The sequence below is a fragment of the Calonectris borealis genome, chromosome 9 (genome assembly GCF_964195595.1).
Source record: "Calonectris borealis chromosome 9, bCalBor7.hap1.2, whole genome shotgun sequence".
NCBI classification, from domain to species: domain Eukaryota; kingdom Metazoa; phylum Chordata; class Aves; order Procellariiformes; family Procellariidae; genus Calonectris; species Calonectris borealis.
In genome coordinates, this window is record NC_134320.1 from 1239949 (window position 1) to 1253613 (window position 13665).

General features: G+C 40.4%; 1 protein-coding gene across 4 annotated transcripts in view; it reads right to left on the reverse strand.

Moving 5' to 3' along the window:
• Positions 1 to 13665, reverse strand: part of RYK (receptor like tyrosine kinase) — a 64078-nt gene that overhangs the window by 18390 nt on the left and 32023 nt on the right. For 2 of the 4 annotated variants that reach the window (XR_012674786.1, XM_075157869.1), the window contains exons 8-9: positions 13459 to 13592; positions 10230 to 10316 (exon numbers count right to left, since the gene is read on the reverse strand). Coding sequence is in view for 3 of the 4 variants with exons in the window: in XM_075157869.1 (XP_075013970.1) it covers positions 10230 to 10316; positions 13459 to 13592 (221 nt within the window). In the remaining variant the exon portion in view is untranslated. The remainder of the gene's footprint in view (positions 1 to 10229; positions 10317 to 13458; positions 13593 to 13665) is intronic. The other 2 variants (XM_075157870.1, XM_075157871.1) reach the window with 2 other exon arrangements.

Consider the following 13665-nt stretch of genomic DNA (forward strand, 5'->3'; position numbering starts at 1 on the left):
AAGTTTAAGTTGAACACTCCAGGGCAAGGCAACAAGGGCCTGTTGCACAATTTCTTCAAAGCCCTAAAAGAAGCTAAACTTCCCTCTGAGATATTAACACTATTTGTGATTAAGAATACATCAGTGCTCAACAATTCATGCAGTTGCAGCCTGACGATCATGAGGTGTAGCCAGGTCAGTGCTTCTTAGCCCTGAAAGAGCATCATCTATTTTCACAAGGCTATCATGCACCAACAGCTGAGTAACTGAACAGCAAAGACTTCAGGTCACGTGAGTTAAGAGAAAGATTTAATACCCAGTAGTAATTCTAGATGTTCAATTAGGACCAAAAAGGTCCAACTTTCAGAAGCTGCTTCAAAACAAGACTATTTGAGATAGATGTAAATGCATTCCAGAACTAGGAAGATGCTTTTAAAGCACTGGTTTTACCCTTTCCGTGCCAAGAGCCTGGCTGTGGAAGTCTACCCTAAGGCACAGAGCAAGAACAAGCTAGGATTTCAAGAAGCTTTGATATGGCTGCAAGTTTATCTCATGCTATTACGTTATTTGTATATAAGCAGGCACAATGGGGCTCTTGGCACTACTATTTTTATATAAGAGGCTAATCTCTCCACACAATTCTGGCAAGTGTTATATGTGCTGAGGCCCTTCCTGGTTCACAGGGAGAAAGAACACCTATTTGATTTTTACCAACTTCTAAAAGGCCTGCAAAACTACATTTTAAATCTTTGTTTACCATCACTCATCAGTCACATGAATCATTGTGACGCTCATGCGAAAACAATCTCTAGGAAGCTTTGCAATGACACTAACATTGCAGCAATTTGCTTGGTACGAGACTAGGCGCTCACTGCATCATGCTTTACATTCACTAGGTGGTAGTATATCAGAAAAGAGTCACTCCACACCTCAAATTACTTACCAGAGATGAAAAGCAGCAATTACCTAGATATTGCAATGGGTTACCCGATTAGCTGGATGGCTTTCAAGAATAACATTTTAAGTCAGACCTCCTAGAATCTCAAAATAGCAAAGCACAGCATTACAACTTAAAGACTTTAGATTGTAGCACAGTCACTGAAATCTGTTTCTTCAGACAGAAGTCAAAACAGAATCTTAAAGGCAATATAACCAAAGGTTTCAAAATTGAAATAAGTCATTCCAGACCCCTTTCATAGCCTACTACAGGCAGTAACACACAGCAATTTCTTTCAGCACTCCTATCAGAAGCCGCTCCACAAACACTATAGCTAGGAAGTCCAAGGCTTCCGATAAACATGTTTCCTGACAGCAATATTTAAAAAGATGTTTTACCTGAAGCTTTTCTCACCTTTGGACCATTTGTAATGCCTTGTTCCCGTGCAAACTTCCTGCTGTCTCATATTGCAAGTTAATATTCCCCAACATCAGAATACCTACACAACCCATTTTCTATGTGGCTACCTGTTTTACTTGTATTACCCTTATTATCTTTCAAACTTGTGGTCTTTGCCAAATATACTGTGACAAAGTCCACCAGCTCAAGTTATTGAAGGGTGAAAAGCATACAGGCAGGCACAGTGGTCACAGACTCTGTGCCCGTAAGAATTGAGAGTGTAGTACCAGCACTGCCCTAAATGTTCAGCTTCAGGTAAGAAATGCTCCCAGTATCAACACATCCTTTTTAATTACTGTTGCTTCTGCAGAGCAATTCATTATGTAAAATTTCTCCCAAGGCAGAATTCAATCCCAGTTCAAAGAGAATACATGCCTGAATACTGCTTTAACCCTTCTACACAAGTCTTTGGTTTTTTGGAAGAAATTCAACACTTGAAGACTATCCTGAGTTCACGTCTGTTGTACATGACATTTTTAATGCTGCTAGCACACATTTTCAGAACTCTCCTTTAACAGAAGGATGCTCAAGGAACGCAGGTAGTCATCTGCTTTTTTATAGGTAGAAGGGGAAGTACATACACAAAAATATTTACGCTTTAAAACTTCAAGAGGCCCTAACAGTTAGAGAGTGGCAAGTTACCATGGAAGCCAGCAGCACATCCGATCGCTTTCTGCCTACCACAGAAGTGAAGGAAAACCACCCTGCTCCTGTTTAGCTGCTCTATTGCATGCGCAAGTCTAGGTAGTTACAGGGGCATTCAGGCAATGGCTATGCTTTCACGCATCAACGTCTATCTGCTGTACAAGGCAACCATGCATCCTACGGAATTCAAATCTTCCATATGTTAAGACACACATACACAAATGACAACGTAAGGAGATCACAAGATAGGATGCTATGCTTAGTTTTGTAAAACTTTCAACAGAGCAGGATTTCTCCTCCAATCTTAATATCAAGGCTATTTATATAGAAATGTTTGTTCCCACACCACAACCGCACAAGTTTATTTTCCAAAGCAACGCAGTTCATACCTTCAAATTCAAACCTAATTTTAATACATTCTGGAAGTGATTCAAGATGACACTGCTAAAATGGGGAATGCTGTTCTGGTTTTCCTACATTACAAAGGCACACGCAATTTTAAACCACAGAAAAGGGCAGAGAGAAGTATGATTTGGGGATAGTGCTATTTCCCTACATAACAATAATACAGGAATCCAAGTAGCAGCAGCAAATAGCAACAAGTAAAAGGCTCTTTGCTCAGTAATCCATTTAACTTAAAACAAAGCTGAAAGTGTAAGTAAATGTGAAGTGAAACCGGGGAAGAGAGACGTAACTGATTTAATGTTCCAAAGTCTATCATCTGCTAAAGGGCAGCAGCTAACAAAATTGAAATACAAGTAGTGATTTTAACTGTATGTAAATGAAAGTGTACCGTAGATTATGGTTTTTTTCCTGCAGAAGCATATGGAATAGCAAATCTTTAAATTAAGTAGTAGTGCTTTGGACATCAACCTCAGAGCTGCTCTCAGTATTTTTTTTTATGGTATATTGTACTACTTTAGGTCTCTCAGGATATTTTCTTAATGAACTAGGATTGAATGACAGATATAGTGCATTTTTAAGCTGATATTCAGAAATCTGCTACTTTTCCCTAATTCTTTAAATTCAAGTATCTTCCTTTATGAAGACGCTTAAGAATTTAGCTCAGACTAGAAGCAGCTCTTTTCTTGAATTTTTTTTGTTATAAACTTTCTTCTACAGAAACAGGATCCTGTACTCTGATTTTGGGAGGTTAAATACTTTTAACAATCGACTTAAATACTGTACATTTAAGGCATGAACTTCAACTTATAAATATTTTCACAAGGCAGGGCTTTTAAGAATGAACTGCCCAGACTAGTGAATTCAATGCAATTTAAAAACAGTACCTTGGGGCCAGCTGTGTATGCTCCAGGTTGCGGTATACTGTATGTCTAATATGAACAAGAAACCCTTCAACTTGGTTAACACAAAGCTTATTATACACACTTAAGTCACCTAAGTATGCCTATTGCTCTCCTCTGCTTTGCATAGCCCAAGTTCTCAGGATCCCTATTCCTACACCTCCTAACTGTACTGAAGAAGTCCTGAAGGGTCACCAGCTTGCACTCGGCTAGGTCGTACGCAGGCCAGAACAGCCATCACACGAATGAAGGCAATAACAGGTCTGCACACTATGGACAGTTAAGTCCCGCTTGTTTTAACATACAACATTTAACTTCTAATAGGTTTCCTCGTATCTGCAACTCAACACAAACTTGCACTGCAAAGTGCATGTTTTGACTCCTACTAGGAAAGTCTTGTGTACTGCAAATACTCGGAAGGCAGCTGCAGTCCTGAGATGTACCAGGTGAATTCATGGTAAGGTCCTTCTCCAAGGCTTCCATTACAGCGTCATGATCCATATTGTCTATGTGGGTGCACTTTGAGCATCCCCTCTTAACTAGATCAACGATAAAAAAAAAATTTTAAAAGTGTAATGTTAGAGGTAGCCAAGAATGCTGAAAGAGTCCTTCAGTGACTTATGATGATAAGAACAAAACTCAAAGTTTTGTTAAAGTTGGTAACATGATGAAATCTTAAGAGTTAATCTTCACTCACACTGTGACTTTGTTTCCAGTGCTTTTCATGGGTGGTTTGTTTTCAAACGCTCCTTTCTTGTACATAAGAAAAATTTTAAGTGGTTAGAAAATGAAATGGAAGCAGTCAGGTTATCTTGAACAGCACGATCAGTTGTTTTTAACAAAAATGTACCTTGGCCAGAACGAACTAAATGAGTCAGGGCTCTGCACAACTCAAACTCACTGCGTATGTTCCTGGAATAATACAATTCCATTTGTTCTGCACAGAATTTTCTCCTTCACAGGAAAAGCACCATTAAACAATGTGTTCTTTAAATCAAAGGTGAAAACCATGTGCTTTCTTCCTCTCCTGACGTAAGATGATCTAAAAGATTCACAAGAAAGTCCATTTCACACCATTTAAAGGCAGAAGAGATCTGTCGATCACAGGCAAGAGATGCAATTCTAGCTTTGAGAAACATGCCAACCAAGACACTTCCCAAAGCTGAGAGTGATTGGAAGCATCCTATCTGAAAGGAAAGTGAAACATTACAACCTCATAAAACAATTCTACTGTAAAGCAAGAAAGACAACGAAGAAAGCACATGCCAGCTCAGTCTCTCATCTTTCTAACAAAGAACTTATTCAGGTTGTGTTGATCCACAGATTCCAATATCCCAAATATAGTACAGATAACATATTCTTGTTCTTACTGGTAATGAAACACACATCCTTGACCTTCATGAATGTCCATTTAAAGAAAGAATGAAGGCAAATTATCCATAGAAAAGTCTAAATGTGAAAGAAGCTAAAACTTTTACGACGATGACTAGCAAATTAATACACAGTGAAACTGTAAACTGCAAATAGAAAAGAACAACTGGATGGCCAACATGAAGGATCTAGAGAAAATATGAACAAGTGACACCTTTTGCCCAGGGCTTGTGATCTTTGTACTCCCAGTTATTCGAGCTTCCAGAAAGCTACCTCTAATTTCACCAACTGATACCCATTTTTTCTTTTAAGCTCTCCACTTTGGCACAGAGCACTGCACATAATGGAAAACTCAGGCATCCAGATGCACTCTAAAGCGTTAGATGATATAGCATTTAAAAAATCCATTATAAATTAATGTATTTCATGAACATGCAGGTAGAAGCTTTGTCACTACCCAGGGCATGTTACAACTTTTCTCTGGAGTGCACTACAGTTAGGTGAAAGAAAAACCTCTTCTAAAGGATCTGGAGTGAACTTCTGGCACTTAGGGATGAATTCTGCCTTCAGACTCTATCTTTATAAAAGATGCGGCGTTGAGATTTCAGGAGAAGCGCCTCCAACTTTTCAGTCATCAATTTACAAGCTACGGAACAAGTAGTCACTGAATCGGTTGAAAAGCACTTCAAAGACTTAATGAACGGTTCAGATGAAAGATCCCAGACAAATTCTGTGGCATAGGAGAAACTAGTCAAATAATGCTAAACAAGCAAGCTCCAATCTATTTGCCTCCCGCACTGATGCTGCTTTATTAGGATCAAACCTGCCCTTTGAGAGTCTGACCTAATAGGTCAATCCCAGCTTGAGAAAATGGAGAACACAATACATTCCTGGAAACTGGTCTCACACTCTCTGAATGGCCTCTTTCACTTAAAGAGTTTCTCAGAACAAAGGTAGGCAGGTTCAGGCTTTCTCAGTTTTTATTTACTACCGATTCCTTTAACAGCAGATCACTTCAGAACAAGTACTAGGTTCAGAAAAATCAAAGCTTCCTGATTTCAGTTAGCACTGTTCTGGTTTATAGTAATGCTCAACACCTCACCAGAAGGCTTCAGGGAAGGAAGGTGGGACGGGCTGCTGCAGTAACTGCCATAACCAGTCAACCATCTTTGCTTTTTGATCCTTTGCGGGAAAGGATCAACCCCAGGGCAAGGCAAAAAGACAGGAAAGCAGCAAACTGACAAGGCTGCAAACTCACTCCTCAGAGCGGGGAATACTCACAGATCTAACTATCGTCTGATGAGCGCGTCAGCCACAACATTCATCTTCTCCAGGACATAAAATGAGAAAACTGACAGCACATTCTCCTCTGTCCACATTATTGGGAAGTAACCCATCCTGAAAGGTTATGGATCTTATAGATACACTAACGTAAAGAAGGAACACAAGAAAGAAGAGCTCCATTATGATACGCACCTGCTGTTATATCTATGGCATGACCTTTCTTCACAGGTTTTCTTAACGAGAAGTATTTAGAAACCATTACTTGAGTGGCACAGTAACCCTTTTTTGACACCTTTCCTAGTACAGCAGAGGTCTTCTCCTAAAAGCCAATGTACGTGAGCTGCCCATGGCTCAAGGAAGCCTTCCAGTCCCAGGTATACTGCTTGTTGGGCTTTCTTGGGCATGTCCAGCGGATAATCACTTCATCCACTAGCTTTACCACTCTGCACAACACAAACTTGCTATGATCGCTATAGCTTGCAATGGCAGCCCAACACAAAGCCCCTTATATGCCAGTACACTGGTGTTACTCTGCAGGGGTGAGGGCTTACATCCAGTGACACAGCAGACAACTGCACCAACTAAGGTCATGTCTAGACAAAGCTCCCAGGTTGAGGGAGGTGATTCTCCCCCTCTGGTCTACTCTCATGAAACCCCACCTGGAGTACTGCATCCAGCTCTGGGGTCCCCACCACAAGAAAAACATGGACCTGCTAGAGCAGATCCAGAGAAGGGCTATGAAAATGATCCGAGGGCTGGAACACCTTTCCTATGAAGGTGAAGGTCCCTTCCAACCCAAACAATTATGATTCTATGATTCTAATATGAAGTTGTAGTTTGGGCACAAGTGCACTGATCATATTTGCTATGTCCAGGTGTTCTCCTTCCAAGGAGTTTCTTCTATTGGCAATTCCAGATTTAAAGCCGTGGCAACTACCCTAATATCAAATCAGCCAATGCAATGTCTTAAGTTTCTCAAGCTCTGATCCTGCTAAGAGGAGGTGTTTTTCCTCTCAAGAAGGTCATTCTTCCTCACAGCACCTGCTGAAACAATTTCAGTTCACATTTTTCAGAAAATCTGGAACACCCCACACCCCTCCCCATAATTTTCTGTCATTCGGGTACCACTGGACTTTATTTTATCAAAGCGCACCACTGGGTAAAACAAGACAGTTCTGGAGCAGCCCATACTTTTTTGGGGGGGGATTATTTAGCTACACAGACAAAGCCTTTTTCCCTTGTTTCTTCTCCATGACCCTCAGGCTCCTTTCTTGCCTTCAGCAACAGAGATACTTAAGTCAGTTTAATACTTCTCATACCCATCTCGCTTTTGTGGTCCTGCCCTACTCCTGTGTTTGTGCCAAAACAGCAGTGTGTGTGTGGTCACAGAAAGAACAAGATCAAGGAAAAACTCTGGTTAAGAGAGAATTTTTGCAGGTTTTTTTTTCCTAAGCAGATTAAATTCCCAACTTATTACATGACCCAGCTGCACACACAGCTATCACAGCCAGGCTATGAAGACGAAGCTGCTTAATATTAGCACTGTAAATGAACTGCTGTAAGGGTAAGTAGGGATGTTTATAGTTATTTTCCTAGCAACGTTCTGCTGCCCAAACCAGTATTATTTTACAGACAAGTATCAGCAAAATCTATTATAAACTTTGACCATATAGATCCTTTTTAAAGCTGAGAAATTCTCTACAGGCAACAATTATGTGAATACCATTATTCCCTTAAGACCATGCTCCAGTTCACTGCAGCCAGCAGATCTTTTACTGCAAAGGGAAGGGCTAGAGAAATCAGGATGTGCGCTGTGTCAAAGATACAAGCCACTGCAAGGGAGAAATGCAGCTTTAAGAGTGGACTGGAAGCCCCATTTTGGTAAAGCAGTTAGATAAGCGGTGATGGGAGGCAGCTAAAGAAAGATCTGTTCTCACAAATGTTGTCTTGTCATTTAATCCAATGCTATAAAAAGCAAGCATGCTTGAGTAGTGCTATATAGATGTCAAACTGCCCTAGCTCACAACAATTTTGGGGCTCACAAGAGCCGCAGCATTTGTTGACTCTCAGTCAGGGCAGAGAACCACCAAATAACACAGCAAAGGGGATCACAGATTAAGGTAACACTGGTGAATGATGCCCCAAGGTAGACTGCCTCATCAAACACAGAGGAGCACCAGGCTCACGTGATACGGGATAAGTCTTTTGGAAACTATATCAAATAAAAGCAAAGTGACAGTGAGAACTGTCTGGCAGGGAGGGGCAACAGAAGAGGGCAGAATTCAGGAAAAGTTCCCAAAATACTGGAAAGAAGCATACTTTTTTTTTTAATAGAGGACACACCTTTGCTTCTTGCTAGAAGTCACTACAAGAAAATACTTGCCTTTCTATAAGAGGACCATTAGTTTTGTTAAGGCTATGACTACTTCAGCAGACACAGTTCTAGCTACCGCCATCACGCTAAATGGTATCTACCAACATCTTCCAAAGGGGCAGCATACCTACTTTGCAGAAGACCTCTCTGGACTCAAAGGGAGGAAAGAGTTACCGAATGAAAATGTGCCACCTCAAAGGCGCTCCTGAAGAAATAATGGAAGTGTCTTGTGACTACGAGAGTAACTCTGAATCTAGGAGTGCCCACGAGGACGTGCAAGAGAAAAGAGCAGGAAAAGGGACAGCAGCAAATCCTCACTGTTCAGCCCTCCGTGCATCCCATTAGCAGAAACACAAACAGTTGTCCCAGAGCGCAGATCAAGCTCTGCTGGCTGACTCAATGCTGAGACAGATGACCCTCCTGCTGCCCACAAAGCACTACTCCACTGTTGGTCCCCACCCCACCGAGGTGGAGGGACCTTACAGTTCAGGCACATCAGGCTGATTAGGAGGCAAGGATTTGTTAGGCAGGAAGGGAGGCTGATTTCGCACTGCCTGGGTTGATTACTCACAGCTGGTGCCTGGCTCGTGGTACCGACAAGTTGGACCTTTTGAAGTTCAACATATTTTGTTAGAGCAGCAGGTATGGTACCAGGCACCGACCTGTCTTCACCGCCAAAGCACACCATCCTGCTAGGCCTACAACAAGAACAATGTGCAGCTAAAGAATGCATCAGCATCCATCCCGGACTGCCACTTCAGACTGTTTCAAGAAGTGGGGACCCCCTTTTCAGCTACCTTTATTGAATCAAGTTGACTTTAAGAAATGCCTCCCCTTGACGTGAGTATGAATCTTTTTCTAAGTGGCTTTCTACCTAAACTTTTTTTTTATTATCACAAGCACACATCCGATTGTGTGAGAAACACACCAAGAATAATAGAAGGTTGCTTTCTTTAAGCCATATATTTTTCTTAAAAAGAGCAAGAATAAATGGGTACCAGGAAGATTCAACAACAAAACTTAGCAGCTTCACCAATTCCCACCTTCCTCTTTAAAATTACTAGCCAGGCAAAACAATTTAAAACAAGTTGAAATTCTTATAGAAGCCTAATTTTTTTTTTTTAAAGAAAGAATTAAAGAAGTTGTAAGATGAAAAACCAAAGGCAATAATACACCCAACTGAAATGACAAAAATAACTGGTGAAGCAACTACTGTACAGGGAATTCAGCAAAACTGTTGTGAGCTACTACAGAACTCTTACAATGATGGGTGTAGAGGAAGGGATTATAGGTAGGATATATGTAATATGGTTTTCCTCTATACTTACCTTGTTGCTTCTCAAGTCTACCTATCACGATTTAAATTGCTCCAACAACATATTTCTTGAACAAAGATGTCATATTTGTATAAATTAAGTTCTAAACGATAATTCTCATGCTTCAGTAGCAAAGCTTAAGGATGGCAGAAACTATGCCCTATCTTTTGTACAGCCATGCATGTTTATAAAAGATTTTTAAGATGCATTGCAGGTGCCTTTTTCAGCAATTTGCAGGGGAAAAGGCTGTGGATGGAAAGAACAATAACACGCTAGGGGAAAAAAACAAATATATTTTTTACTGAGAAGAATAATAAGCAAAAGTATTCAAGAGGCAGTAACTGAAGGCACTGGTGGAGAACACAAGCATTTTTCTTCCATATAAGATTTCTGTTCTCTCTGGCTGAAGGCAGCATCCAAATTGCTTTTGCTTTTTAAGCAGTAGCCATTTGCATATTTTGGGGAGGAGGGGTTTGTTTTTGAAGACAGATTTCATACACTCAGCAGGCACCACAATCCAAACAACTGGACACAAAAAAACCTCCTTTATATAAACATACCTTTAACAGTTTTGACAAAAACTTGTTTCTCTTTACTGGGGTCTTTTTCTTCTATTAGAATCCCATGGAAAATGCGCCCAAATGTGCCTATGAAGAGAACATACAATCAGTAAGTATTGTTGGTAAAAATACACTGATAACGTTAACAGAATTTAATATCTATTAAGAAAACACTACCTTAAAATGACTCAGACACAGCAGAAAGTTAGGAACAACGGCCATTAAGGCAGAAGTCCTGAATGCCCTATTAAGTCAACAATATACAACCCAACCACCTCTCCAGCACTGAATCCAGTTCTGGATTCAGAATGATATGCAGTAAACGCTGAAAGTTTAGGTAACCAAAACTTAGGGGGAAAAGCATGCGAGTGAACTAACAATAGCAACAGAATCCAGTTAAATTAAGTATTGATACTGACGATGGGTTCATTTGTGGCAGTTCAGTCGCTGTCAACTGTTTGCACTAAAAACTCCAGCTCCGTCCTTTTCTCATCCAGCAGGTCTGGAATTCTCCAGTCAAAACATTTCTCACAAAGATGAAATTTTTTTGGAAATGTTCACAGGGTTTCAGCCAACCAGTACACGTGGAATATTTTGAAAAAGCCAGTATCACATTATTCAAATATTTCACCTCATCTGGAAGGTGTTGGGTTTGTTTGGGGGGTTTTTTCAGTCTCTCCAATATTTTTCCATTCACAAAATTTTAACGAAGTTATTACAGGAAGAGGAGCTACACTGAACAGCTGGAGTAAGAACAATTGCAGTGTGGTAACACACGCAGAATTAACTTTTTATACAACTCAGGTTGGCAACACTTTTCTGTCACACTATTACCATGGCACAAACGTATGCATTATCTTCATGCAGTCTATTCATCTGTTGCATCCCTTTCCCACTGATCTGTCCTGCCTGATTAGGTTAAAAGATCTTTGACAGGGATTGCCTTAGCCTGGTTGTACATCTTCTGGCGTGAAGTGTGGGTCTCATTTGTTTCTAAATACTTAACAGGGAGAGTGCAACACTTCCATCATTTACCCTGCGACTGCAAGTAAACCCTGCAAGACAGGGATCTTCAAATTGCAATCTCATTAAGAAGCGTTTTAACTAGAGACTACAGGCAACCATAAATATATAGCATGAGTTATTTAACAGTAAACTAAAACCCTCCTATCTTGGTTCCTGAAGACATCGTAGGAGTGCCTTAAATACATATTTCCAATATACAGATACATGTAAAAGTCAAAGGGAAGATAGCTTGATACTATCAAGCTATGTTTCAGTACAAGATGCTACCTATCTATTCTTAAATGCTGGAAATAAAGAGAATGGGGAAGCATGTAAAAGCAGTTATGACTAGAAAATAACGTTCATGCAATCCGGTATCTAGACATAGTAAGACTGTAACACAGCATGCCTGTATGGTCCACGGTTTGGGGTTTTTTAATGGTACCCTGAAAGACTTGTATCTTAGCAGGAATTGTGTGTCACCGGTGTGCTGTAACATTTAGGGACAGCACTGTGAACACACTACTTCTGCCTCACTCTCCTCTGGGCTTTTTGCAGATTGTGCTGTTTATACTCCAGACCAGACATCTAAGTCACTTCTCTACTCCACCAGAAAATGGTAAAGGTCCACTTACTGTTAACATCTGCTCCATTTGCTAAAGGGTAGCTATTCCATTTGAAACTTTTTTTTAAGACACCTACATTTTTGTTTTACATCTAGTACAATATGAGCTTGATGCAGGTTCAGAATCAGGTGCTGCATGAGCCCTGAGCAATACAAAAGGCTCTTACAGATCCCTCTTCCTTTGTGCACTCTCAGGCCTGGTGCTTTGCATTTTCCAACTGGTTACATCACAGCAGAACCATATTCTCCTAAATTATTAAAATGTTAAAGTAGGTTAACTTATGGAAGCTACTTGAAGTTTATAATGAATCTCTGGCCAGACCTGTAAAATATGTTTAAGTACCATTGGCAGCACTTAGGAATGCTTGAAAATTTTATGCAAACATTTCTATTATTTACTTCTTCCCCTCTGAAGCTCATTTGTTCTTAGTTGACAGAGGGTCAGCTCTGCTACGATCCTGAACTAAAACTGATGATTGTTTATCAGGATCCGTCTTCTTGTCCTCTGACTAACTTTTGGAGGTTTTGACAGACCCACATACCAGCTGGAGGCCAAGAAACAAGATCCCAGTATTAACTGGGTCCACACTGCATTCAATAGCCATTTAAGCCACATCTCACAGAACAGGGCAGCTCTGTCACTCTGTACTAAACGTCTGAAGCATAGCTGCGGTACTGAGTCACTTCTCGTCATCGGATGACTCCTAACATCACAGCTACAGGCAACAGACAGTACAAAGGAACACAAAGCACATCCCTCATGCGAAGAAGCTTTTTGCAGAACCGACACTGGAGTTGAGCACAAAGCTACCTCCTTAGAGACTTAGAGGCACACATTAAATGGGGAGTGTTAGCATCCTCTCATTGTTTTTCAAACAGTGATGCAAAGCATTTAGCAGTTCTACCTCCAAAGGATGAGCATCTCAGATCTCCAGCTTTGGAAAGTTTCTCATGAGGCTCAGGGAACACAGACTTGAAGTTGCAGCAGTAAAGATTAATGACAAAAACCCCTAAATATTTAAGTCTATTTCCCAAATTCAACATCAACAAGAACCAACTAATGTTGTGCATGAACATTTCCAAAGTAAACATTAAACAAGACAAAAGAATCAGGTAATCTCCGAATTCTTCATATCAGAGCTGTAAGTGTTGCATCTGCTGATTCGATTTCCAAATCAGAAGCTATTAAATTGAGACAACGAGTTTAGACGACTGAGGTTTTTGTGGGCTTTGGGTTTTTTTGTTTTGATTTTTTGGGTTTTTTTGGTTAAGAGAAGCTCTCCTGCAATAACTTACAGCCTCAACTGATTACCTCACTCCTTAGCCATCTAACCCTTTCCTTTATTTAAAGGACCAGATTATTAAGACAGACAAGCTAAATGATTTACTAGGCATGATTAGTTGCTCCCCTGATCTAATGAATTCTGGAAACTGCTTTCCCCACACCCCAAATGCAAACATCATTCATCATTCTTCTCCTCCACCAAAGTTACGAAGATCAGAAACGTCATCCATGATTAATTTCAGAAAAATCTAGCTATTAAAAAAAATATATATACACCATGTTGTAGCCAACAAATGTCCGAGTCCTGTAAATACCTTCTTGGAGCACATCTTTTAGAGTTATCCTCTCCCTGGAGATGGCTATGTCCTTCACTTTAGCTTTTGCTTCCATTAGAGTGACACTTTTAAGATCATTCTTCTCTATCCGTAATGTAGGATAACCTGAGGAGCCAGCAGAGCCAAACAAACCAATATAAATACCCTTATAATGAGAACACAAGCACATTGCTTCACCTCAGCACC